The sequence below is a fragment of the Chlorocebus sabaeus genome, chromosome 24 (assembly GCF_047675955.1).
Source record: "Chlorocebus sabaeus isolate Y175 chromosome 24, mChlSab1.0.hap1, whole genome shotgun sequence".
NCBI lineage: Eukaryota > Metazoa > Chordata > Mammalia > Primates > Cercopithecidae > Chlorocebus > Chlorocebus sabaeus.
Window position 1 is genome coordinate 68,966,088 of NC_132927.1, and position 27,663 is coordinate 68,993,750.

Consider the following 27,663-nt stretch of genomic DNA (forward strand, 5'->3'; position numbering starts at 1 on the left):
GAGCCACGGGTTTTATAGACCCTGAGACATGATCAGGGCGACAGCTTTGGGCTGGAAGGGGCAATTCCATTCTCGATGAGTCCCAGTTTATCCAGAAACCCCTAGATTCCTGGAATTCTTTTTAAAACCCCATGACTGAGCAGCAACATTCAAACACCATGATTTTTTTTTTTTTTAAACAAGGTCTCTTTCTGTTGCTCAGGCTTAAGTACAGTGGCACCACCCCCCAGGCTCAGGCAATCCTCCCACCTCAGCCTCCTGAGTAGCTGGGACTACAAGCATGTGCCACCACACCCAACTAATTTTTGTATTTTTTGTAGAGATGGGGTTTCACCATGTTGCCCGGGCTGGTCTCAAACTCCTCAGCTCAAGCAATTTGCCTGCCTCGGCCTCCCGAAGTGCTGAGATTACAGGTGTGAGCCACCACATCCAGCCTGACTTTTTTAAATCGACAGATAAAATTGTATGTATTTACTGTGTACCACATGATGCTTTCAATATCTACATTGTGGAATGACTAAATCTATCTAATTGACATAGGCATCACCTCACATAGTTATCATCCTTGTGGTGAGAATCAAACACCGTGAGTTTTGCTAACAATGAATTTGCTTTCTAAAACCTTACCAGAGAGCAGGGACTCGAGGAAGGAATGGCTCATTTTGAGGAGGGAGGAGGAGTAAGAAAGGCAGCCGCTGGAAAGGGCATGGCTGGTGTCACATGTGGTTGAATGAAGCAGAACAAGGTACCTGCCATTTTCCATCCTCAGCAGGCAAGAGGGAGGGAGGCCGGAATCTCTGCAGATTCAGAAGCCAGGCTCAGTCGGGGAGACTCTGAGACATGAAGGTCAGGCCAGGGTCTCCCCCAGACAACAATGTGTTTCTTCTCATGAACAGAAAGAATGTTTCCCTCCCACCACTGGGTGAGCACTGGACTGGGAGCACCGTGACCCCCGATTTCATCTCAGAACCGGGCAGGCCAGGGCTGCTCCATTCGGAGCCTCAGCATCTTCATCTGGGTGGAATTAGGTTCTGCTCAAATGGGTTTGGGATTTGTCAACCCCAAATCCAAAGAGCAGAGGATTTGGGGTTCATCCACGGTCCTGGGTTTGAACCCCAGCTTTGGTGCTATAGCCTTGAACATTAATCTCCCTGGACTTTTGTTTGTGTACAAAATGAGGGCGAAACGCTTGTCATGTTGCGATGCAGGAGCTGGGACAGCACATGGGACAGCCTAGGTGCCCAAGGAGTTACTTCCCAAGCCTCAGTTTTCCCTCTCTTTAAGTGGGGCTAGGAACGCCTCTCTCTGGGCTGTTGTGGGGATCAAAGTTTATGAATGAGTGTTTCGATATTAGGGTGCAGGAACAGCTGCCTCCCAGCCACGTTCCCAAAAATACAGAAGCTGAATGCAGTGGTTTTCAAGACAGATTCCACAAGGCACCCCAGGGGCCACCAAGGGGTCGAAAGACAAGCTGGGCCCCAAGCCAGCTCCACCCCAGACAACGCTGCTTGTACCTGTTTTACACGTGGGGTTCTGCAGGGGATTTTGTTTCAAAAAAAGAGTTCTATTTTTTTACGTTTCGTTTGGAAATAATTTCAAACTTCAAAAACTCTAAGAATAGAAACAGTACATAGAAACAGGAACACCTGCAGACCCTTTGTGAATTGTTAACATCGGACCCCCTCCGCTTCATCATTTTCTTTCTCTGTCTACATACATAATGTTTTTTCTGAATTGGGTAAGGGTAAGTTACATACATCTGGGTCCTTTACCCCTAAACGCTTTGCTAGGTATTTTGTTGGTGTACGTATGTAAGATTACATAACTCTTACACAGCCATGGTAGAGTTGTCCATTGCATATATTTATGTTAATACAATGTTTTTATCTAAACTTCCAGGTTGTCACTTGACTTCATAAGGTCCTTTTTAGAATTTACCCCTCATGTTCAGGATCTGGTGAAGGGTTAGATGTTGCATGTGCTTGTCATGTGTCTTTAACCTCCTTTAATTTGGAATATCTCATATTTGTTGCTGAATGATGGAAATACAATCTGAGGAATGCATCATTAGGGAATTTCATTGTTGTGCAAACATTTTAGAGTGTACTCACACAAACCTAGATAGCACAGCCTACTATACCCCTGGGCTATATGGTATGGCCCATTGCCCCCAGGCTACCACCCTGTACAGCATGTGACTATGCTGAAAACTGCAGGCGGTTGTAGCTCAGTGGCAAGTATTTGTGTATCTGAACATATCTAAACGTAGAAAAGGTGCGGTAAAAGTCCGGCATTATGATCTTATGGAACCACTGTCATATATGTGGTCCATCGTTGACCAAAACTTCGTTATGCATTGCGTGACTGTATTTCCACAGCCTTTGTCTTTTTTTTTTTTTTTTTTGAGACGTAGTCTCGCTCTGTCGCCCAGGCTGGAGTGCAGTGGCGCTATCTTGACTCATTGCAAGCTCCGCCTCCCGGGGTCCCACTATTCTCCTGCCTCAGCCTCCTGAGTAGCTGGGACTACAGGTGCCCACCACTACACTCAGCTAATTTTGTTTTTTGTATTTTTAGTAGAGACAGGATTTCACCATGTTAGCCAGGATGGTCTTGATCTCCTGACCTCGTGATCCGCCCGCCTCAGTCTCCCAAAGTGCTGGGATTATAAGCGTTAGCCACCACGCCCAGCCTCTTTGTCTTTAATGACATTGATGTTTTTGAGGGATACTGGTTTTTTCCACCACCCCCACATTTTCTTAATGAAAGTTCCTCATTCTGTGTTTGTCAGATGTTTCCTGATAATTAGATTGAGGTTATGCATTCTCAGCCAGATCCCAACTGACTTCAATTCTGACTTTGACATTCAGTAATTTTAGAACGAGGTCCCAGGCATTCAACTCACACCTCCCTCTGGCAGGTGATCCAGGCAACTGTGTAGTCTATGGCCTTGCTACCCAAAGTGTGATCTGCAGCCCAGCAGCTCTTCATTGAGCCCTGGGAGCTGCGAGTGACCCCACAGAGAGGCAGACTCCAGCCCGAGTCCCGCCTACCTCCACCACTGACCTACTTCCTCCACCACTGACTGCTTTAAGCAAAAAACAGCCCTCGGTGTCCACCACTCCTGACTTCCGCCCTGCCCTAGCCTTGCCTCTAGCCTTCCCAGCTCCCTCACCTCCAGGGAAGATGCCTCACCCACCTGCCTCATTGCTGTGCTGCAGGCAACAGTAGCTTGATGTGGTACCTTCATGGCCCACTTGAAAGGGGAATAAAATAGGGTGGGCCGCTGGCAAGACCTGTTGGAACAGTGAGGAAAGGGGTAAACATGGAGACACAAGATCTGAGTTAACTGGCTATGCTATCTTCTCCAGAAAGACAGGGCCAGGATTAAACTTAGTATTAGCTCCCTCTAAAGCCTGTGCTCCTATCACCATGCCAGTGGCTGGCCTAGGAATGAACCCCAAGATTCAGAATCCTGGTCGAATGTGTTTTCTCCTATCACAAATTTAGGGTCCTGAGTTAGGCAGATTGGGGAGTTCACGGAAGCAAATGGCTTTGGATAAACTGGCCCTCCATCCTGGAATCAGGAGCAGACTGATTCTTCATGGACTTCATGAGGCTTGGTGAGAGCAGCCAGAACTTCTAGATTCATTTCTTCTATTACTTTGACAAAGAAGTCATTCCCACCTATTTGATGTCTAAGACTAGTCATTCAGAACTGGTTCTGCTGCTGGGGAGAAACAGATTCAAGTCCAAGAAACCTTCCTTAAGATGGGAGGGGGAGAAAGAGGGTAGGGGTGCAGTTCGGGAACTTTCTAATGCAAATGCCGAGCAGGAGGCATCCCAAAGGGTACTGATAGCCTGAGGCTGCCTTTTCAGCTCCTTGAGTAGTCTATGTAAACACCCTAATACCACCCACATGAGCTTCTGGAAACAGGGCCTGGCTCCTAACCCCAGGGGGATGGAGCACACTACTGACCACGTGGTGGGACGTGGGGGCCAAAGGGGTGGTGATAGAGTCCCAGGTCCCTTGCCATCCACTTCCCTGGCAGAGACTACAAAGTCAAGAGTTCACAGCTAGTTTAGGCAAGGGCAGCCACAGAGGAATTAGATGGGAGGAGGGCTCTTGATGGGGACCCTAGGGGTATGGAATAATAGGCCTTGTGACATTGACTAGGGGTAGAGAGGACAGGCAGGGAGGTCAGGCTGTTGGTTTTTTTAAATCTATGTTTAAAAAAATTAAACTGGGCTAGGCGCGGTGCCTCACGCCTGTAATCCCAGCACTTTGGGAGGCCGAGATGGGTGGATCATGAGGTCAGGAGTTCGAGACCAACCTGACCAATATGGTGAAACCCCATCTCTACTAAAAATACAAAACTTAGCTAGGCATGGTGGCGTACACCTGTAATCCCAGCTACTCAGGAGGCTGAGGCAGGAGAATCACTTGAACCCAGCAGGCAGAGGTTGCAGTGAGCCAAAATCGCACCATTGCACTCCAGCCTGGGTGACAGAACAAGACTCCGTCTCAAAAAAAAAAAAAAAAAAAAAAAATTAAACTGACTTTTGATGATCAAAGTCACTCGTGCTTATTGTTGCAAATTGATCAATAGTATGTTGGTGAATTTCTTCCTAGTCTTTTTGAAATAACTACAGATAGGTAGATAGATAATTGGTTAAGAAAACATTTGCTGCTATAAACATTTGCTGCTATTTGATTAGCTAGATAAGCCCTCTCATCTCTAACTCAATAGAAGCGTATTTCTCACTCATATAAGTCCAATTGCATGGAGGAGGGTTGGAGGTGGAGGGCCATGCTCCATATGGTCATTCAGGGATCCATGCATAGGAAGACTTCCTAGGTCTCCCTAGGGATTGATATCCAGGTGACAGTAAGGGCGTGGGCATCTGAAAGACAGCTTTCCTTCTCCAAAAGGTTGTGACTCACAACCTTGCTTTTTTACCCCACAACACAAATGGAGTGCAGGTCCCCTAAGATGTCATGTTCTGAGGCTTATAGGACACACTCCCCTCCTGTCTTTCATAATAATTGTTTCTGGCATTTACTGCTCCATGCTAATTACCTTCCATCTGTCTTGTGGTGTCACCCTCACAACCGCTCCAGGGGATGTGGACACTGTGATTATCCCCGTTTTACAGCTGAGGAAGCTAAGGCTCAATGAAGTTAAGTAGCACGCTTACAGTCACACCTGATGAGCAGGTGAGTGGTTGACCTGAGACTTGAACCCGGGTCCTCTGCTGAAACCCGGGACCCTCCGGCTCTCCAGCCTGCCTCCCCAGGGCATCCTGAGGTAAGAGATGACCTCAGAAAGGACAGACACAAGTCATGGCTGAGTTTTGCAGTGCCTCCAACCTCATACCTTTTCAAGCCAGAGTGGGATTTTGTGTCTTCAGGCCTCAGAGCCCACAGCCTGCGTAGCTGACTGGCTTGTGGACTGAGCTCTCTGAAGAGGAACCCAGGGAGCTGGAATGTTTTCCTCAGGGACACAGTGTAGCTCAGAGCAGAACTGAGACTTAACCAGCATCTGTGCAAAGTGCAAGCAACCAAACAGGGTCGCTTCAAGGAGCTCAGTGGGAGAGAAGGGGCTGGGTTCTAATCTCATGACAGCCACAGACTTTACAAGTTACCTCCAGCCAACCATTTCTCTGCCGAGGTGTCAGTTCTTTCATCTGTGCAGCTGAAAGTTCAGACTAGATCAGTAGTTTTCAAACTATTTCCAGGAAACTCTCTAGGGGCCACAGCCATAGCTGGGGGCCACCTTGGAACAGTGGAGGGGCGTAGTTGAAAGGAGATGAGCAGGCCAGCCCTGCTGCCCCTCCCTGAGTCAACCAGAGAAGCTGGACTGTGCATAAGGTACCCATTACCAAAGGCTTCCATTGCAAACACAGATTTGAAGTCTACTGTTCTAAATGGCCTCTACTTCCTGCTGTCATATGTTTTTATCAAATAAATTCATTCATTCAACAGTTCAACAAACTTTTCTTGACAATGCAGATTTTTTTTTTTTTTCCCTGAGATGGAGTTTCACTCTGTCGCCCAGGCTGGAGTTCAGTGGTGCCATCTCAGCTCACTGCAAGCTCCGCCTCCCGGGTTCACACCATTCTCCTGCCTCAGCCTCCTGAGTAGCTGGGACTACAGGCACCTGCCACTATTCCCGGCTAATTTTTTTTTTATTTTTATTTTTAGTGGAGACGGGGTTTCACCACGTTAGCCAGGATGGTCTCGATCTCCTGACCTCGTGATCCGCCCACCTCAGCCTCCCAAAGTGCTGGGATTACAGGCGTGAGCCACCGCGCCCGGCCGACAATGCAGATGTTAAGAGCAAAACCCAGGAAGACCCAGCCCATGTTTTTAGGATGTTCATAATTCAAGCTAAAAACAAGCATTAAACAAGCAAGCGTCTTGCAGTGTGATAACTGATATTCATTCATGCTTTTAGCAAATATGTTTATTAAATACCTACTATAGACCAGGTACCATTGAGGTTTCAGATATAAACAGTGAACAAGATAAGGTACCTGCCCGAGTAAAACTTTCATTCGAGGAGGAGAGATAGGCAATAACAAGTAAACAGAAATGCAAAATATATCCTCCAAGGTGAAACGTGCAACTGGGGTGGATAAAGCAGGGTAGGGGGTCTGAGGAGGGTTGGAGGAGTTTGCTGTCCTGGGACTGGGTGGTCAGGGAAGGCCTCTGTGAGTTAACGTGTGATATTGACTTTCCCATTCTGCAATGCCAGGACTGGGGAGAACCATTACAAGGGCATTGGGCCTAGCTAAGGAGGTCTTCAAGGAAGACTTCTGGGAGGAAAAAAATGGCTTTAAGTGGGAATCTTGGTGGAAAGCAAGGGCCGGGCAGGGCACAGTCATGAGCCTCCTGCTGCCCCAGGGTTGCAGCATCAGTCACTGGCTTTCAGTAAGAGCCCAGTGAACAAATGGGGGCCCTGAGTGGGGGGTGGGGTAGGAAGTAGTTTTGATAAGATGCTCAATCCTTTCCTCTCCCTCAGGGTCTGCAAACTGTGGCCCTCCCAGCCAACTCTGTCCTACCACCTGATTTTGCAAATAAAGTTTTATTAGAACACAACCCATATCCATACTCAGCATCTAGGGCTGCTTGTGTTCTAAGGGCCAAGTTGAATAGTTAGGACAGAGACCATGTGGCCCATGAAACTAAAAATATGTACTTTCTGGCCTTTTACAGAAAAAAATTTGCTAGCTCCTCTTTTAGACAATGCTTCCTCGCCCTGTCACCCAGGCTGGAGTGCAGTGGCACAATCATAGCTTACTGCAGCCTCAACCTCCCGAGCTCAAGCACGTCCTCCTACCTCAGCCTCCAGAGTAGCAGGAACTAGAGATGCATGCCACCACACCCAGCTGATTTTTTTTTTTTTTTTAGTAAAGACAAAGTCTTACTATGTTGCCCAGGCTGGAGTTAGGGCCTTTCTAATCCTCATTGTCTGTATGATCCAGCTGAGCACCCCTTCAGCTCATTTTGATCTTAAAGAGAGCTTTCCTTCTCCAAAAATCTCCCAGCAGATGAAATATGCATAAAACCCCAGCCAGCTTTTTGAAATGTGATCAGCTACCTACAGATGGCAAACAGATGTGACTTAGCAAAAAAGAAAGCAGAAATCACCAGGAAGTGGAGGCTGCAACCAGCAGGGCGTTTGGATGCACAGCCAAATGGACGTGATCTCTGGTCCACCGTGATCTCCTGTTCAGCTCACAGGAGAAGGATTTTGCAGCTAACATCCCAGTGGCACTTCCTGAGGCCCCTATGTGCTCAGGGCTGAGCCCCGAGCCTGGCGTTCCAGGCTGCTCAGGAAGGAGCATGCAGCCCTAATTGCCAAAGGGTTGGGCTGGGACCCAGTGCGTGTAAACAATGTTTGAAGCTTGTGTTGGTCCATGAGGAGCTATCATGCCTGTATGGATACTGTCTCACCAACATCAACAGCCAGAGACCCAGATTCTAGTCCCAGCTCTGCTACTGACCAGCTATAGGGCTTTGAGCAAATTTCTCCCATCTCTGAGCCTCAGTTTCCTCACAGCGTGGTTGGACATGATAAACTAAGGCCAATGGTGTGCTGGAGTCAGCTCGCACCAGCTCGTGGGAACTGACTGTGTGCATCTCTTCCCAGCTCTGTGTTCTCGTTGGTAGCTTGAAGTTGGAAATTGTGGAAATATTTAGATCATGGAAATTGGCAAATGCTACAAATCAAGGTTGATTTTTTTCCTTCAGAGAGCCAGTTGTTAAGCATTTCCCAGGACACCACTGTCTAAGGCCTACAGGACATCCCAGTGTCTATGACCGTGACCCTACCCCTGGCAGGACAGTGGTACCCAGTAAGAACACACATGGGACATAGTTCAGTCCACTGTCAGCAGCCTACATCCCAAGCCTATGCAGGGGACTGGAAAGGCAGTGATGCGAGAGAGGCTCAGAGAGGGTTAGTGACTCACTCTGGCTCACACAGCCTCCATCCCTGCCCTCAGCATACTCACAATGTGAAGAAGCGGGCAGGCTCTGAATCAGTCAAGGCATATGGGAGCCAGAGCAGGAACTGTCCAGCTGTGCTGGAGGATGTGGGAGAGCACAAGGAGAAGTTGATAATGGGAACATAGGGAGGGGGTCCCAGGCAGGGGGAACTGTGTGTGCAAAGGCCCGGAGAGGGGAGAGTGCATTCGGAGTTCAGGGAATGGGCTGTGGTGCAGCCTAGTGGGATGTTATGTGGGAGGGTGATGGAGGCAGAATGTCATCTCAAATTGGAAGATGGAAAGTAGAGTAAGCACCCGTAACCCCGGGGCAGCCCAGGAGGGCTTCTTGGAGTTGGAGGAGGCAGATCTCGAAGGACGCGTCAAATGAGTAGGAACATGGAATTGTCGGTCAAGATTCCTCAAGGAAAACATGGGGAGAAGAGCAGGTGAAGGACCTTCCATAGCCAGGGAGTACAAAGCCACAGTCCTGGGCCCCCTCCCTTCCTGTCCCCTTCATACCCACATGGCCCGCCCTGAAGTCCTCAGACCTAGGGCCCCAGTTGGGCCATCCTTTGGCTGAAAGTCATTACTTCCTCAAGCAGGGTTTCTCACCTGTGGCCCTGTGGACATTCGGGGTGTCCTCTGCATCCCAGTTGCTGGCCCATTTTGCAGATGTAGAAACAGAGTGTGGCCAGAAAGGCAGGTCACACGGGGCCGCATTGTCTAAAAAATTAACCAAGGATGGGCCATGAGCAGAATCCACATTCACTGGACAAAAACGACTGGAGGCCTCCATGGTTGCAGTGGGATACAGAGACGAGGCCGCCCAGGCTATGCAGGAAGATGGGAAATGGAGTCTTTATTTGGGGTGGCCTTATCCTGGCTAAAAGTCAGGAGTTCTGTTACTTTGAAAATAGAGACTGGAGCCAAGTGTGCAGTGGCTTATGCCCGTAAGCTCAGCACTTTGGGAAGCTGAGGCAAGCGGATCACTTGAGGTCAGGAGTTCGAGACCAGCCTGGCCAACATGGCAAAATCCCATCTCTACTTAAAAAAAAAAAAAAAAAAAAAAAAAAGTAGCCAGGCGTGGTGGTGAGCACCTATAATCCCAGCTAGTCAGGAGGCTGAGACGAGAGAATCGCCTGAACCTGGGAGGCAAAGGTTACAGTGAGCCGAGATCGCACCACTGCACTCCAGTCTGGGCGACAAGAGTGAGACCCCATCTACAGAAAAGAAAAAGAAAATAGAGACTGGACAATGCAGAAGGAAGGAAAGCAACCACTAGTCTCCGGTGCTCACACCAGGCTAGAACAGACTGCGCAGGCAAGGAACACGAGACCCCCCTGGTCAGCTGAATGTGACCCTGAAATCACAACCCCTGGCCAGGCCATGGGCTTCAGCCTGGGAGGGTCCTAAGGGCAGGAACCACCTCTGACTCACGTCTTCTGTCTCCCTGTGTGCAGGGCCCACACCCGTACCCACTCATACTGGCAGTCCTTGACCAAGTCCTCATTTTGTGCCAGCTTCTGCCCTAAGAGTTACCTGCAGGGCCAGGGTTTGTGGGAGGTGAGGGAGACACTTGCCTTAGGGGCAAAATGCAGGGGGATGCCCAAGAAACTCAACCACAAAGATAAATTTTATATATGTATGTGTGTATGTATATATACACATAATTTTTAAAACAATTCAGTGGTTTTCAGTATATTTGCAAGGTCATATGACTAAAACTACTCCAATTCCAAAACATTTTTATCACCCCAGAAAGAAACTCCGTACCTATTAAAAATCACTCCCTATTCTCTTTTCTGCCCAACTCCAGGCAACCACTCATCTGCTTTCTATCTCTGTGGATTTGCTTATTCTGGACGTTGCATACAGATGGAATCCTATCATACGTACAATATGCAGTCTTCCATGGCTGACTTCTTTCACTTAGCATAATATCATCACGGTCTATCAATATCACAGCGGCCAGGCGCGGTGGCTCACGCCTTTAATCCGGCGCTTTGGGAGGCCGAGGCCGGTGGATCGTTGAGCCCAGGACTTCGAGACCAGCCTGGGCAACATGGCAAAACCCTGTCTCTAACAAAAATACAAAAAGAAAAAAAAAAAATAGCCAGTCTCATAACCCAGTCTCAAAAAAATGAACAAATATCAGTATCACAGCATGTATAAGAACAAATATCAGTATCACAGCATGTATAAGCATGTTCCGTTTTATTCCCAAAGACTTTTCCATGGTATGCATGCACATTTTGCCTGTGTATCCACAAGTGATGGACAAGTAGCCATCTCCACTTCTTGGCTATTATGGCCAATACTGCCATGAACATTTGTGTGCAGGTCTCTGTGTAGAAATATGTTTTTGTTTCTCTCAGGTGTATATATAACTAAGAATGGAACTTTGGGCTCATGTGACAAGATAAGTACTATTTTAATGCAGTATTTTTAAGAAAATAAAAATTAATGCAAAAAAAAGCCATGATGAACAAAATATCCACTTTTTTTTTGAGACAGAGTTTCACTTTGTTGCCCAGGCTGGAGTGCAGTGGCTCACTGCAACCTCCGCCTCCCAGGTTCAAGTGATTCTCGTGCCTCAGCCTCCGGAGTAGCTGGGATTACAGGCTTACGCCACCATGCCTTGCTAATTTTTGTATTTTTAGTAGAGATGGCGTTTCCCCACATTGGCCAGGTTGGTCTCGAACTCCTGACCTCAGGTGATCCACCTGCCTGGGCCTCCCAGAGTCCTGGAATTAGAGACATGAGCTACCACGCCTGGCCGCCACATTTTCAATGAAGTCAGGCTGTTGTCTGTTTTATGATCCTGCGTTACTGTGCAACGGGAATAGGCATTTCCAATCAGCCTGCGGTTTCCAGGCCCACATACTTTTGTGATGGCTGACAGTAGAAAGCGAACATATTGGCAACCAGATTTTAGATACAGTCGTTGTTTCTTGAGTGTAGCATGTTTGTTAACTTTTTCCACCTGGTTCAAACGATGAGAGGCTGTTTTGATAAACACATATGGGGCACACAGTTTTCCTTTTGCCTCAGGCTTTGCTACGGCTGTGACCACCTGCACAATTTCAATTAATCCTCAAACATCCTCGGGCACCTCGTTCTCCAACCTCCCTGCTGAGGTGAGAGGAGGGAAGGAGCTTGCTACAGTCCACAGCTGGTGAGTAGGAGAGCTGGGATTTGAACCCAGGTCTGGGCTTGGAGACTCGGCCTTCACACCGTGCCTCTCAGCAGTGCAGCATGCAGTTGCCCAGGAGGGTCACTTTAGCTCTCTGAAGTATTTTATTCAGGGAGCGGGCAGCCTCATTGTTAGGAGGACAGATGTGAATGTGCAGAATTCACTATGAAATTTGACAACCTGGGCAACATGGCAAAACCCCATCTCTACAAAAAAATACATACATACAAAACTTAGCTGAGCGTGGTGGTATGTGCCTGTAGTCCCAGCTACTCAGGAGGCTGAGGTGGGAAGATTGCTTGAGCTCAGGAAGTCGAGGTTGCAAGTGAGCTGATATTAAGCCACCATACTCCAGCCTGGGTGACAGAGTGAAACCCTGTCTCAAAGGCCGGGCGCCGTGGCTCACACCTGTAATCCCAGCACTTTAGGAGGCTGAGGCAGGTGGATCACTTGAGGTCAGGAGTTCCAGACCAGCCTGGCCAACATGGTGAAAACCCGTCTCTACTAAAAATACAAAAATTAGCTGGGTATGGCAGCGCACGCCTGTAATCCCAGCTACTCGGGAGGCTGATGCAGGAGAATTGCTTGAACCCGGGAGGCGGAGGTTGCAGTGAGCCGAGATGGCACCACTGCACTCCAGCCTGGGCGACAAGAGCGAAACGATGTCTCAAAAAAAAAAAAAAAAAAAAGGGAAAAGAAAAGTTGCTTCCTGCCGTGGAAGTGCTTGCCATGAGCCACACCTGACACAATGGGAGGACCATCACCAGTCAAACATCCGTGTGTGCGATAGGAACTTGCCAGTCATGTCTCTCCATGTCCCCAGATGAAGCCACATGTGAAAATTTTATTTTAGAGCTAAGAGTTAGAAAAATAATTTGATTCCCCCAAGAAATAGGTATATTTTTTCTTCATGGACAGTGAGAATATAACTGATCGTGTTTTCCCTCTTTGCTTTGGCCAGCAGGAAACTCAAAGCCAAATTGCTGCTGTAAAAGAGTAGTTGTGTAGGTTCTTGCTTATTTGTATTTTTATGTTCCCTATAGTATCATCCCTCTGGTAATTTATATTTGTCCTGATGGTTTTCAAATTTTGATTGAGATGTTGCTGTTTTATCAGGTATATTTCCTGATGGTCCCCTAAATCCTTTGTAAACATGTCAAGTAGAAATACACTTTTTGCGAGAGCTATAAATTGCTTAGCATGTGCTTGGATGGATTATTAATCTCACCCAAAACACAAAGGTAGCAGCACTGGCATGGGTTATTCTGGGGCTCACATCCAGACCTGGTAACCCCCAGCTGAGTCTGAAGACTTTTGCCTGAGCCCTGGACTCCATTTGGTTAGAGGAAGTGAGAAGGTGGGCTGGGGACCAGGCGTGGCCATTCCCACCATGCAGAACTGCTCACCCAAGCTTCATTTCTCCAGTGCACTTGCAGAGCCTGGCTAGAAGATCAGCCAAGGACCTGCAGGAAGATTCTATTCTGGTCAGAATTCTCCGCCCACAGTTCCAGCCTTGGGCTTTGCATTGCCAAATAGGCAATCTTCAGAGCCAGCCGGGAGCCACACTGCGGAGACGCCTTTCAGACCCACCTTCCACCCTGCTTTCTGCCACTGTTCCTTTATAGAGTGCCTTCCATCTGCCGCGCAAGGTGTCTGTTGCTGTCAGGATGCTCTGAGATCTGTGAACATCTCCTTCAAAGGCAGTAGTGATGAGATGATACTTCCAGGGGTCTTTACATGTTCAAAGAAGGCCTTAGGAAAGGGCACGGTTTAACCCAAAAAAGGAAGAAGGCTGAATGGTGACATTTCAGGTCTTGTAGTGTCTGGGTGAGGAAGAGGTTTCTATTTCACAGGTGGGAGGGAGATGTGTGATTAGTGGGGACAGGGAACCTTGCCAGGAGCCATAAATGCTTCTGGGTGGGTCTGCAAATAAATGTGATGTGAATTTGACTGTCAAGCAAGCGGCAAGGGGTGGTCATGGAGAGGGAGGACTAGGAAAGGGGAAGGGGTCAGGGTCTTGCTCCTCCCAGCCGAGGGCACTTTCTCAGTTCCTTCTTCCTAAACCTGGACTGTTTCTCAGGCCTCCCGAGGAGGCTGCTCCCTGGGTCCTCTCTGTCATGAGAGCAGGAGCATTCCTTTTCCAGGGATCGCCATCCACACTCAGCAAACCACTGTCCCCTACCCTGGGCAGAGAGCATCTCACAGGGAGAGCCTGGAACTCATCTCCCTCTGCCTCCTTCTTCTTCCCAGGGAAGCCCTATGGGGCGGATGACTTCCTGCCTGTGCTCATGTATGTGCTGGCCCGCAGCAACCTCACGGAGATGCTTCTCAATGTGGAGTACATGATGGAGCTCATGGACCCCGCCCTGCAGCTGGGGGAGGGTGAGTCACCACCCCCCGCCCATCAGGTGCATTGCACACCCCCAACTCAGCCATACCACGGGCACTCTAGTGGTCCAACAAGCACCTCCTGGATACCAGACTCCCGCTGAGCTCTGGACCCATGGATGCAAATTTGAATCCTACACAGGTCCTGTCCTGCAGGAGCTCACAGATTAGGGGGAGAGATGAGCCAGTGAAGAGACTGTGCCACCTCCACGTAACAAGTGCTGGAATAGTTGGAATCCCAGAAGGCATAGGAGCATGTTACCTAGACTGTGCAGTCAGGGGAGGCTTCCTGGAGGAGGTGACATCTGAGCTGAGCAATGAAAGAAAAATACAGGCAGCTGATTAAAAAAGGGGGAAAGGCAGTCTTTGTAGCAGGAACAGCAGAAGATAGTAGTGTAAAAGAAGTGGCTGAAGTGGCAGGCAGTGCTCACAGTAAGAGTCTGAGAGACAATGACAATCGGTTCTTAGACAGGGGTGACCCCCAGGGACTCTTGGCCCCTTGCTCATAAGCCCTGGGTCAGGACCTCCGTCAGTGGGAAGTTAATGATATGAGTAAGAAGCCCTGCACTCCCCAATAGGATGAAGGCAGAGATGTGGTTTGGTCCACCCCATGCTCAGTTTCCCTTCCCCTTTCCCCCTTCCCACCACATCCTTCCACCCACTTAGCCTCAGCCACCCATCCACCAAGAATTTCCTGAGGGGCAGCCAGTCCAGATATCAGCTCTGACGGAGCCCTGACTTCCCCTCTGAGACATCAGCCTCAAAGGAGGGAACCATCCTCCCAGGCCCTGAGGGTCCCCCTTGGGCTTTGTGGTTCTTGAGATGCGCAGACACTCTTTGCATCTGTTTGCATTTTTTTTGCATGTTCCAGTCTCTGGGGTGATAGTTTGATGAGATAGTTCTGTGAGTTGTTGACAGCTCAGGGGAGCATGTTAAAGCCATGACGTTCACTGTCATATATAACTTTGGCTTGTGGCACTGGGACCTCTATATCTACTTTTTTTTTCTCTGTGGTTAAAAATGTCCTGTAATGGGAACAAGTTATCTTCCAGGAGGTCCAGGAATTCAAGAGAAGCCAAGGTTTCTTCAGCAATGGTTATCTGCTGCCCAGTGTAGCCATCTATCCATCCATCTATTCATCTGTCCATCCATATGGTCATCCATCCACCCATTCACCTACCCATCCATCCATGCATCCACTCATCCACCCAACCACCCACCCATCTACCCACTCACCCACCTCTTCATCTATCCATCTATCCATCCATCCACCCATCCATCATCCCATCATCTATCCATGCATCCATCTACTCATCGAACCACCTACCCATCCACATATTCACCCACCCACCCATCCACATATTCACTCACCCATCCACATATTCATCCACCCGTCCACATACCATCTACCCATCCACCCATCCATCCATCCACCCACCCATTCATGCACCCATCCATCCATGCATCCACTCATCTACCTAACCACCCACCCATCCACCCATCCATCCATCCATCCACCCACCCATCCATCATCCATCCATCCATTAACCTATCCATCCATCTATCCATCCATCCATCCATCCATCTATGCACTCATCCACATATTCACCACCCACCCATCCATCATCCATCCATCTGTTTACCTATCCATCCATCTATCCATCCATCCATCCATCCATCTATACACTCATCCACATATTCACCCAGCCATCTACATATCCATCTGCCCATCAACCCATCCATCCATCCACCCACCCATCCGTCATCCATCCATCCATTCACCCGTCCACCTACCCACCTATCCAACCATCCATCCATCTATACACTCATCTACCCATCCATGTATTCACCCAGTCATCCACATAACCATCTACCCATCCATCCATCCATCCATCCACCCACCCATTCATGCACCCATCCATCCATGCATCCACTCATCTACCTAACCACCCACCCATCCACCCATCCATCCATCCATCCATCCATCCACCCATCTGTCATCCATCCATCCATTCACCCATCCACCTACCCACCTATCCATCCATCCATCCATCCATCTGTACACTCATCTACCCATCCATGTATTCACCCAGCCATCCACATAACCATCTACCCATCCATCCATCCATCCACCCACCCACCCACCCATTCATGCACCCATCCATCCATGCATCCAGTCATCCACCTAACCACCCACCCATCTACCTATCCATCCATCCATGCACCCACCCATCTGCCCATCCACATATTTGCCCACCCACCCACATATTCATCTACCCATCCACATATCCATCTATCCATCCACCTACCTATCCACTTATTCACTCACCCACCCATCCACATATTCGCCCACCCTCCACATACTCATCCACCTATCTACATATTCATCTACCTATCCACCTACCATCCACCCACCCACCCACATATTCACTCACCCACCCATCCACATATTCGTCACCCTCCACATATTCATCTACCCATCCACATATCCATCTACCCATCCACCCACCTACCCAATCACCCACCCATTCATCTACCATCCATCCATCCATCTACCCATCCACTCACCCATCTACCCCTCTACTCATCCACCCACCCATTTATCCATGCCAGACACATGGGCTGTGGTGTAGAACAAGACAAGTAAGGCTGATAGCCTTGTGTGAATGAATTAATGCTTCATTCTGCATCCCACATTTTGGGACTTCTACCTCATCGGGCCCTTGTGGGCCTTCTTCCTTGGTTTCCCCAAGGAAGGGAAGCTCTCAGCATGCACACAGAAGAACCACAGGCACGGTTGCTGAGCAGGAAACGGGCAGGGGCATCCTTGGGCTAGCAGCTCTCTCCTATGGACTTGCATCACCCACCCCAATCCTGCCATGGCCTCCTGGGATCCTTCTTCCTGTTCCCAGAAGTCTAGGGGATTTGGGTGAGAAAGAGAGAAGTTCTTGAGGCCTGACAGCATGTCAATTCTGGGCTACTTCAAGTATTTGGAGGACAAGTCAAAGTACGAAAAAAGTTCATAAAGGACCTAAATAGTTCCTGACCAAGGCTGCCTGTATGCCCTGCATCCAGCCCTTTTGCCAGACTTGAGTAGGCAGAGTCCTCCACCCCACCTCTGGCCCCATAGGGAGGGCAGAGGGCACAGTGTCCCTCCTGGCAGCCCTGTCTGACCAGGGCAGTGTCACACCTTACCCATGGCAGCTCCAAGGGCCAGAGGACAAACCCACACCACACTGTGCACACCACCAGGGTTGGGGGGGACGGCGTGGCACGGACACATCCCTGCACCTCTCTCTGCCCTACTTCAATAGTCCGGGTGTGGGAGGTACAGCACCTAGGACAGCCAGCCTTGCAGGCGTTTACCTGTGGCATCGAGATGACCTTGGGGCTCTCCAGCGAGGGCAGGGGTTTCCACCTTTCAACAGCCTGGACCCTTCATCTCAATGGATCTGGGTCCCAGGACAGAGGGGCACGGGTGAGGTGGTGTTTCTGAGTTTCCCTGGCTTAGCCCTCCTGGCTTAGTGGGGTGGTGATGCAGAGGTACCTGATTGCCTCAACCTCTGCAGTGCAGGTTGGGAGGGAGCCTGAGCCCTGACAGAGCTCAGAGATGCTTAGGGTGGGAGATGGGGGTTCCCAGAATCCCCAGACTCTTGGGAACTTAAGTTGCTAGAATCTAAGAGAACAAACACAAAGTGGAGTAAAAAGAGCAGTTTGGAGGCTGGATTTGGGGCTCATTTCTGCCTCTGACTGACTGGAAACCCTGGGCAAGTCACCTAACCTCTCTGGCTCGTGGAAGTGAAGACATCAGGCTAGATTGGTAGTTTTCAAACTGTCTGGGTGCTCTTGTATTCTGCAGAGGTGGCTGGGTGTTAGTTTGTTTGGGATGCTTAATAAAATACCATAAACTGGATAACTCTGGAACCATGGAAATGTATGTCTCTCAGTTCTGGAGGCTGGGAAGTCCAAGATCAAGGCACCAGCAGACTCAGTGTCTGGTGAGAACCCCAGTTTCTGGTTCATAGATGGTGTTTCTGGCTCATAGATGGTGGGTTCTTGTTGTATCTTCACATGGCAAAAGGGACAAGGCAGCTCTCTGGTACTTTTTTTTTTTTTTTGAGACAGAGTCTCTGTCTGTCACCCGGACAGGAGTGCAGTGCTGTGATCTTGGCTCACTGCAACCTCTGCCTCCCAGGGTCAAGCAATTCACCTGCCTCAGCCTCCCAAGTAGCTGGGCTTATAGGCCCATGCCACCATACCTGGCTAATTTTTGTATTTTCAGTACAGACAGGGCTTCACCATGTTGGCCAGGCTGGTCTCAAACTCCTGATCTCAAGTGATCTGCCTGCCTCAGCCTCCCAAAGTGCTGGGATTACAGGTGCGAGCCACCATGCCCAGCTGGCACTTCTTCTATAAGGGCACTAATCCCATTTATGAGGGCTCCACCCTCATGACCTAATGACCTCCCAAAGGCCCCACCTCCTAACACCATCACATTGGAGGTTAGGATTTCAACATAGGATTTGGGGGTAGGGGGACCCGAACATTCAGACCTTAGCACATGGGGCAGGATGAGAGATGGAGCTGGGCCCTGTCTTCCTGTGTTTCGCAGTTCAGGTGAGCAAGCCATTCTGTGTTCAACAGAAAGCCTGCAAGTCGGATTCTGTGCACCTTGGGACCTTCAAATTCTCTTAGCCTGTTCCATGTGCTGCAGTTTAGCAAAGGGATCCCACTTTCCTTGCAGCAGGCATGTGGGGCAGGAGACATCAGGGACTTGTGCAAGGAAGGGCCTGAGTGCCGGCTTGCTGGGACCCCTGCCCCCTTTCTAGCCTCTCTCTTGTGTTCCCCCCACCCCCCACCCCCGCCCCTGTGAAGTCATGGGGCAGACAGGTGACCCAGGCGGCTGCTGGGCACCTGGCTGGAGCCAGCCCAGAATCCTAGCCTCTCCTAAAATCCTGACCAGGCTGGTCCCAAAAGTGCCCTCATGGACCCCTTTGCCCATGTCCCTTCCCTAGTCTGCCTGACAGCTGGCCATGCCAGGCTGGTATCTTTCTAGGGGCAGTGGGTTTTTCTAATCAATGCATTCGCCCCAGAGAGAACAGCCTGCTCCAAAACTCACGGTGGGGCCGCCTGCCACCTAGTGGTCCTGGCAGGCATTTCATGGCCCCGAGTCAAAGAGGGAAGTTGGCAGAGAGAGAGGCCTCACAAAGAAGCCCGGGGTCCAGCAGGCAAACGTGCAGCGGCAGGGCTTGGCTGCTCCCCTTTCACTCATGAGGGTGAGACGCCCCCAGAGCACCTCCCTGAGGCCTCGTAGCCACCATGCGTTATTCACGCATTCCGAGGCCCTGTACTTCACACATAATCATTTCCTTTTCACAACGTTATGGCATTTGCAGATGAGGAAACTGAGGCATAGAGAGACCATTAGCTCACCTGAGTTACAGGGCTGGCTGCTACGGGGCAAAGACCTAGATCCTGTTCTCTGACTCCAAAACTGAACGTTTACAGTCAGCACACTGCACTCACCTCTCCATTCCCAGCCAGGAAGACATAAGCCAGACAGGAAACAGGACGACTGAGGGATGCCAGGTAGAGGACATGGACTCGGCGCAGCTAGGGCTGGGGGCACCAGAGCTGACTTCCTGGCCTGGGGCTTTAAACCCAACTTAAAATGGAGATAAATAAGTGGTTTAGTGGTTCTTCTTATTAGGGACACCAAGCCAACCTCCATGGTAGCTTTAATTTAGTTTTTTCAAAAATGTCTCTTATTTATTTTATTTTTTTTTTTAATTTGAGATGGAGTCTCACTCTGTCACCCAGGCTGGAGTGCAGTGGCATGATCTCGGCTCACTGCAACTTCCATCTCTCAGGTTCAAGCGATTCCCCTGTCTCAGCCTCCAGAGTAGCTGGGATTACAGGCATGCGCCACCATGCCCAGCTAATTTTTGTATTTTTGGTAGAGACAGGATTTCGTCATGTTGGCCAGGCTGGTCTGGAACTCCTGACCTCAAGTGATCCACCTGCCTCGGCCTCCCAAAGTGCTGAGATTACAGGCGTGAGCCACTGCGCCCAGCCATCTCTTTTCTATGCTGCTATGAAAGGATGGGTGATCCTGTGGCCATAAACCCTTTTATCTTACCCCCCGCCTCACCACCTACTGGACCAAGGTGTGAACTTGTCCCATATTTGTTGTAGAATTGGTGCAGATGTGTGGGCCAGCTTCACCCAGTGTAACAGTTAGGAATGCTTTGGGCTGCATGTAACTCACAAAAGTAACTAATAGTGGCTTAAGTCAGAGCAAGGAATTGGTTTGTCTCTTGCATCAAGAAGTCCAGGCTAAGCACCTGGTAAGGATGGCATTTTGCATCCAGGGAACTATGGACCCAGCTCTTTCCATCTTTCCTTAGCATGTGGGCCTTTGACTTTGTGTCTGTCACCTCTGATCAGAAGACAGCTGCAGTGACCCCACTACCTCTGGGTTCCAGGCAGAAGGAAGGGTGACAGGCAAAAACCCTAAGGGATATATCCACTGAGTCTGTCTCTTTCAAAGACTTTCCTGGAAGCCCCACCCAGCCTTCCACTTACATCTAAGGGGCCACAGCAGAGTCTCCTGCCTCTACCCAAGCTGCAAGGGAGTCTGGGAAGTGAGCATTTCAGCTGATGTTACTTCCCCAAATAAAAGCACAGTTCAGTTAGGTAGAAGGGGGAGACGTGATTTAAGTGGGGCACTAGCAGAATCTGCCTCGTGTCAAAAATCATCATCCTGGCCAGGCACGGTGGCTTACGCCTGTAATCCCAGCACTTTGGGAGGCCAAGGCAGGTGGATCACTTGAGGTAAAGAGTTCAAGACCAGCCTGGCCAACATGGTGAAACCCCATGTCTACTAAAAATACAAAAAGTTAGCCAGGCGTGGTGGTGTGTGCCTGTAATCCCAGCTACTCAGGAGGCTGAGGCAGGAGAATTGCTTGAACCTGGGAGGCGGAGGTTGCAGTGTGCCAAGATCACATCATTGCACTGCAGCCTAGGCAACAAGAGCGAAACTCCATCTAAGAAAAAAGAAAAAGAAAAAAATCATCATCCTGGCACTGGAAGGGCTGGGCAAAAAGGCCTGTCCAGTGGTGGGAAAGCCCAAGGAAGCACCATGGAGGTGGGCGGCGCTGGAGACCAGAGAGACCAGGGTGTCCAGGGTCTCCTCGCCCTCCTCTGGGCCCTTGATCTCTCTATGACCTTGGCCAAGCCACCTTCCCTCTCTGGGACTCGGTTTTCTCTCTCTAAAATGAGGGGGCTTAACAAAGTTAGTATTTCTCAAACCTTTTAACCAAAGTCCCAAACAAGCTCAGGAGAATGAATTTGTAAGCATCGTGTAAAATATTGCCTTTTATCTTAAAAGTTCATGAAAATGTTGCAGTCTGAAGTATCTCAAAGCTTAAATTACTTTAGGAAACACTGTGTATTAAGAATATGTGTGAGGCCAAGGCAGGAGGATCATCTGAGGCCAGAAGTTCAAAACCAGCCTGGGCAACATAGCTAGACCCCTTCTCTACAGAAAATTTAAAAATCAGCCTGCAATCGCTTGAGTCCAGGAGTTGGAGGCTCCAGTGAGTTATATGTGGATTAACTTAAGAAATGGATACATAAATGATTCAAATTTTAAACTTATTTAAAATCTTTAAAAATTGCATATAATGGTATAACCATAATTAAAATTTCCTCTCCATCTTTTTAAAAATTACTTTTAGAACAGATAATGCATTCACATGGCTCAAAATTCTAAAGCATATCAAAAGCTCCTTAATTTATAATGAAGTGGTGTCCTAATAAACCCACCGTAAATTGAAAATATCTTAAGTTGAAATGCATTTAATCCACCTAACCTACTGAACATCATAGACTAGCCTACCTTAAACGTTCTCAAAACACTTACATTAGCCTACAGTTGGGCAAAAATCATCAAAAAGCCTATTGTGTGTGTGTCAAAAATCAATCACACAAGCTGGGCGTGGTGGCTCATGTCTGTAATCCCAGCACTTTGGGAGGCTGAGATGGGTGGATCACCTGAGGTCAGGCATTCAAGACCAACATGGTTAACATGGCAAAACCCCGTCTCTACTGAAAATACAAAACTTAACTGGGTGTGATGGCAGGCACCTGTAATCCCAGCTACTTGGGAGGCTGAAGCAGGAGAATCACTTGAACCCAGGCAGTGCAGGTTGCAGTAAGCCAAGATCACACCACTGCACTCCAGCCTGGGCGACAGAGCAACAGAGCCAGATTTAGTCCAAAAAAAAAAAAAAAACCTCACACAAAGCATATTTTATAATAAAGTGTTGAATATCTCATGTAATGTATTGAATACTGTACTGAAAGTAAAAAACAGGATGGTTGTATGGGTCCTGGAAGCATGGTTTCTACTGAATGTATATCACTTTCACACCATCATGAAGTCAAAAAATCATAAATGGAAGCATCGTAAGTCACAGACCATCTATATGTGATACACACACAGTGAGAAGTCTCCTGCGCACCCTGTCTCCTGACCCCCCCCTTCCCCATGTATTCTGTTTCTGTTTCTTGTGTATCCTTTAAATTTTTTAACGTTTTAAAAATCATTTTTTAAATAAGCAAGAGTTTTGTCTCCAAGGGGAGCCAATGAAAAGTTTTGAGCAGGGCCCAGACAGCTCAGGGCTGGACTCTAGGAAACTTTCTGAGACTGGAGGGTGGGCGTGCGGTTGAGCTCATCTGTTGAAGCAGGTGACCCAGCCAGTGGTGGTGGGCGGGGCTTGGAGGAGGTGGGTGGGGCAGGCCAAGCTCCTTGCCTCTGGTGGGCGGAGACCGTCCTAGCTCAGGTTCCACACCCTTGTCTACGCAGGTTCCTACTATCTGACCACCACCTACGGGGCCCTGGAGCACATCAAGAACTACGACAAGATCACGGTGACCCGGCAGCTAAGCGTGGAGGTGCAGGACTCCATCCATCGCTGGGAGCGCCGGCGTACTCTCAACAAGGCCCGGGCCTCCCGCTCCTCCGTGCAGGTGAGGCCTGGGACTGAGAGTGGGAGGGGCCCAATGGGACCATGTCCCAGACACCATCCCTGCGGCCTAAGGAGCTGTGACATCACCTGGCTGCTCCAGCCGCCCAGCCCTGCCTTAGGGGAGCAGTGAGACTCCCCACACCAGAGGAAGGGCCCCCAGCCCCTGCTGCCAGCGTGTGTCCAGGACTTGGGTGCGTCTGGAAACGTATCAGCAGGCGTCAGTGTTCTCGCTGGGCAAGCAGGAAGGGTGTGGGGGAATGAGACACACCCATAAGTCCTTAGCACCTCCTACAACCCAGCACCCTGCAAGGGCTGGAGATGGGGACTTGTCATCGCAGTCCCTGCCTTTAAGGAGCCCACAGGCTGATCTGCAGCCTTATCCCTTAGTCCCTGGACACATGCAGCAGCTGTCAAGGGTCTGCGTAACCCCCACCAACCCAGTGACCCACCCCTCCCCATATCTCTCTCTACAGACTCAGTATTCAAACCAGGCCTGCCTCTCCCCAAGTCCATCACCCCACCCACCCCTCAGGCTGTATCAAATCCAGCTGCCCCAAGTTCCCCAAACATGCCCAGCCCAGTTCACTGGCTGCTCAGCCTCTGCCCTTGCTGGTCAACCTCCCCTTCTTCACTGGCTGTCACTGCCCATCCTTTAAGACGACTCCATTTCTCCAACAGCCCCTCTTCCGATAAGCCTTCCCTGATACACACACACACACACACACACACACACACACACACACACACCCCGTTTCCCACAGGTTGGGTGGGGTGCCCTCCTCTGGGCTTCCTGCAGTCTCCCCCTTTACAGTGCATATCACATCCTATCATCCTCTGCATATGAAGCCGTCACCTCTGGGAGGGCACAGCCCATGGTTCACATGCCTCAGGGGCCCAAGCCCAAGGCCTGGGACAGAGCGGGACTGGGTGCGTAAAAAAAGGAGAGAGTTGGACCAGTGAGCCAGGCACATTCAGAGCTGGGAGCAGCTATGCAGACTCACTCCCCTGACACCCAGAGCACACCAGTCCTGAGCCCCACTCCTGGCTTTCAAGATGGTGCATCTACAATAAGCAGAGCCCAGGCCTGGGAGGCAAGAAGCTTGAGTTCTGGACCTGGCCCTGTACTAACTTGCTGTGTGACCCTCAGCAATCCCTGCCCCACTCTGGGACTCAGTTTCCCTGCCCAATGGCTAATCAATTTAATACCTGACTCTCTGGGGAGAAAACAAAAGCTCTGATTTTAGTTTCTGTCCATTTCCATGGTGTGAGCCCTCCATGGCCAACTTCAACTTGGCATCACTGAATGTGGAGCTGGAAAGAAATGTATGCGATTGGCTCTCCCCGGCGGGTGTGAGCCACCTCCAGCACACCTCTGTTCCCATCCCCTCCCAACACCCCGGCCTCCCACGGACTGTAGGGACACGAACATTCTTGATCCAAGCCTGGCCCAGACATCCCGTACTTCCTGCTTCCACCTTAGGGGTTCCTGATGCTGAGTCAGGCAGAGCATGGGTGAAACGGACCACCCACTGTTGGGGAGACGGAAGCTTCGGGGGGGACCCTCAGCACCACATCTGGGATCTGGGGAGGGCACTACCCTCTGCCCCCTCCCAGTGCCTCCTCTGCACCCCATGCCTTGAGGGGTGGGCACCCTTCCCTGGGGAGGGAAGCCCAGAGCCGGACAGTCACCAGCAGGTGGATAGTGCCCTGGGAGGCCTAATGGAGGACAAGGAGCCCTAAGGCAGCCACTAAGACTGAGGGAGTGGGCCGGGCTTTTCCCCTCCTGGAAGAAATGGGCGGTCCCCGTGAAGCTCTTGACAGGAGCCCGGCCCCACCTAAGCCCTAGCCACCAGTGGCCATCACGGTCTCTGCGATGCTGGATCCTCAGCCGCTTCCCGCGCAAGCCTGCTGTTCCCAAGCCGGCCACAAGGGGGCAGCCCCGCGCGCAGCGTCCCTGCCTGCAGCCCTGAGCCCCGGGGAAGGCGAGGCCGCTCCGGGCTGGAGCTTCCAGCGCCTGCTCACCCATTTCTGGTAGGCGGGTGCTATCCCCACTTTACAGCCGAGGCTCGAGGAACCAAGGCCACACAGGCAGTGGGAGCGGATTCAAAGCCTGGCAGGTGTGGGGCTGGGTCCCCAGGGGTGGAGGACGGCGGGCGGGCGCCCTGCTTGTGCTGTGAGTGCCCAGCCCCAGCCCGCAGGCGTCGCCTCGACCTGCCCGCCCTGCACTATGGGTGGGGCCTTCCCCACCCGACTGTGCCCAGCCTCCTTCACCCGGTCCCCTCCCGCTTTACCAAGCCCTACCCCACGCAGCTCCTCAGAGCCCCAGGGCCCTTGCAGCCCTACGGGGCTGGACTGTGCTGCCCGCCCGCACTATGGGATGCCCGGGGGGGCTCGCGTCTCCCTTCTTGTCTGTGCTGCCCTCCGTGCCCAGCATTGCGCCTGGGGTGCAGGGAACTCACCTGGAGTGGGGGAGGGAATGAATGAGTGAATGAATGGTGGGGAGCCTGTGGACCAGCAGCCAGGGGGCGCGCTGGCTCCTTGTTGGAGGGACCCCAAGTCGCCTCTTCATTCATCTCCCAGAACGGTCGGCCCAGCTGGGAAGCCAGGCAGGGAAGCCTCTGCAGGCTCACGGCAGAGACTGGAAAGGCACAGGTGCCAGACTCACAGCCCCTTCGGCACCCGCCACCCGCTATCCATCCAGGGAGGGGCCTGGGCCGGAAGAGGGTGCCTGGGGACACAGGGCCCCGCCGTGACCGCAGGCCCCGCGTGTCTCCGCAGGACTTCATCTGCGTGTCGTACCTGGAGCCCGAGCAGCAGGCGCGGACGCTGGCGTCGCGGGCGGACACCCCAGCCCAGGCGCTGTGCGCGCAGTGCGCGGAGAAGTTCGCGGTGGCTCGGCCGCAGGCGCACCGGCTGTTCGTGCTGGTGGACGGGCGCTGCTTCCAGCTGGCGGATGACGCGCTGCCGCACCGCATCAAGGGCTACCTGCTGCGCAGCGAGCCCAAGCGCGACTTCCATTTTGTCTACCGGCCCCTGGACGGTGGCGGCGGCGGCTGGAACCCACCCTACCTGGTGGTGCGGGAGCCCAACTTCCTGTGAGTCCCTCCCGGGGCGCCTCCCCTCACCCCCAGGCACACATCTGGCTCCGGCTCTGGTTGCGCACTCCCGACAGCGACGTCCACGCAGCACAGGGACATGGGCCATTCCATGACGTGCCCAGGCCAACGTCGCAGGACAGTTGTGAAAATAACATGATGCGCGGCCAAGACCACTTCCTGAGGGCAAGTCATAGCACTGAGACACTGAGAGGCCGTGCTCTTCATGAGACAGAAAGGGAAACAGACTCAGAGAGGAGAGAGGCGCTCCAGGCCTCTGCAGCCAACAAACCCGCGCCCTCTTCACACGCAGCTCCTCAGGCCATTCCCCATGAGTCCCCCACACCCACCCCATCTTCGGTCTTTGCAAAGACGGGCCCGAGCTTAGTTTCCCCAGGACTGGCAGAGGAAGGGGCACTGGCCACAGCTGCTCCCCACGCCCCTCAGGGTGGACCCAGCATCTCAGGAGCACCTCAGGGTGTGGGTTAAGAGACAGGCCTCCACCCCTGCACCAGAGCCTGTCCTTAGCTCCCAGTGCCCCCAGACCCCGCAGCTCTGTGCCCCCCAAGAAGCAGCCAGACACACGTTGGGGCGCCAAGCAGGGCCAGCTCCATGGACCCATGGACAAGCCCAGCCCCACCTCAGGGAAAACAGGGCCTTTCCCTACAGGACACGCCCCAGAGCTGTGGCAGATTGCAGGAGCCATCGTGTGGGGAGAATTTAATAAAAATCCCTTTTGAAAATGACATTTCCTTTTCTGAAGGGTCTGGAGCTCTGCACAGCCAGCCCTGCATTCACAGCCTCACCTCCTTCCCAGGTGGCTTCAGAAAACCCTCTCTTTGCCATGGGGATCCTGTCCTCTGCCAGAACCTGTGGCATACTCTTAGCCACCCTCAGCCCTTGGGACCCTGGGCCCTGTCTGCCCCTCAGCCTCCCGCCATCCTTGGTTCCCATCATTCCCAGCTTAGGATCAGAACCATCTGTCACCTCTCCCAGAGATGCCATTCCCTGTAGTCTTTGCCTGGTCAGCTCCTATACATCCTCCTCCAGGAAGCCTTTTTTTTTTTTTTTCCCCCCCCCCGAGATGGGGTCTGGTCTCATTCTGCTGCCCTGGTGGGAGTACAGTGGTGTGATCAGAGCTCACTGCAGCCTCAACCTCCTGGGCTCAGGAGGTCCTCCCACCTCAGCCCCCCAAGTAGCTGGGACTACAGGCAGGTGCCACCACACCTGGCTAATTTTTGGTATTTTTTGGAGAGACAGGGTTTCACCATGTTGCCCAGGCTGGTAGGAAGCCTTTCCTAATTCCCCAGGTTGGGCCAGACAGTCCTCCCATGGTCTGTCTGGCCCAACCGTGCTCCCACAGCCCTCTGGGCTTGGACTTGTCTGTCTCACAAGAGAGACCATCAAATTTTACTATCTACCGATGCCTCTGCTTTCTTCTTTTTTTTTTTTTTTTTTTTAAGAC

The 27,663-nt window shown here is 51.1% G+C and overlaps 1 protein-coding gene across 2 annotated transcripts in view; it reads left to right on the top strand.

The window, feature by feature from the left end:
- The window catches only part of RIN3 (Ras and Rab interactor 3), a 183,932-nt gene extending 156,988 nt beyond the window's left edge, over nt 1-26,944 (top strand). The window contains exons 8-10 of one of the 2 annotated variants that reach the window (XM_007987637.3): nt 13,934-14,065; nt 22,941-23,104; nt 25,882-26,944. In XM_007987637.3, the coding sequence (XP_007985828.1) occupies nt 13,934-14,065; nt 22,941-23,104; nt 25,882-26,202 (617 nt within the window). In that variant the 3' untranslated portion in view covers nt 26,203-26,944. The remainder of the gene's footprint in view (nt 1-13,933; nt 14,066-22,940; nt 23,105-25,881) is intronic. The other variant, XM_007987638.3, reaches the window with a different exon arrangement.
- Nucleotides 26,945-27,663: the final 719 nt, after the last annotated feature.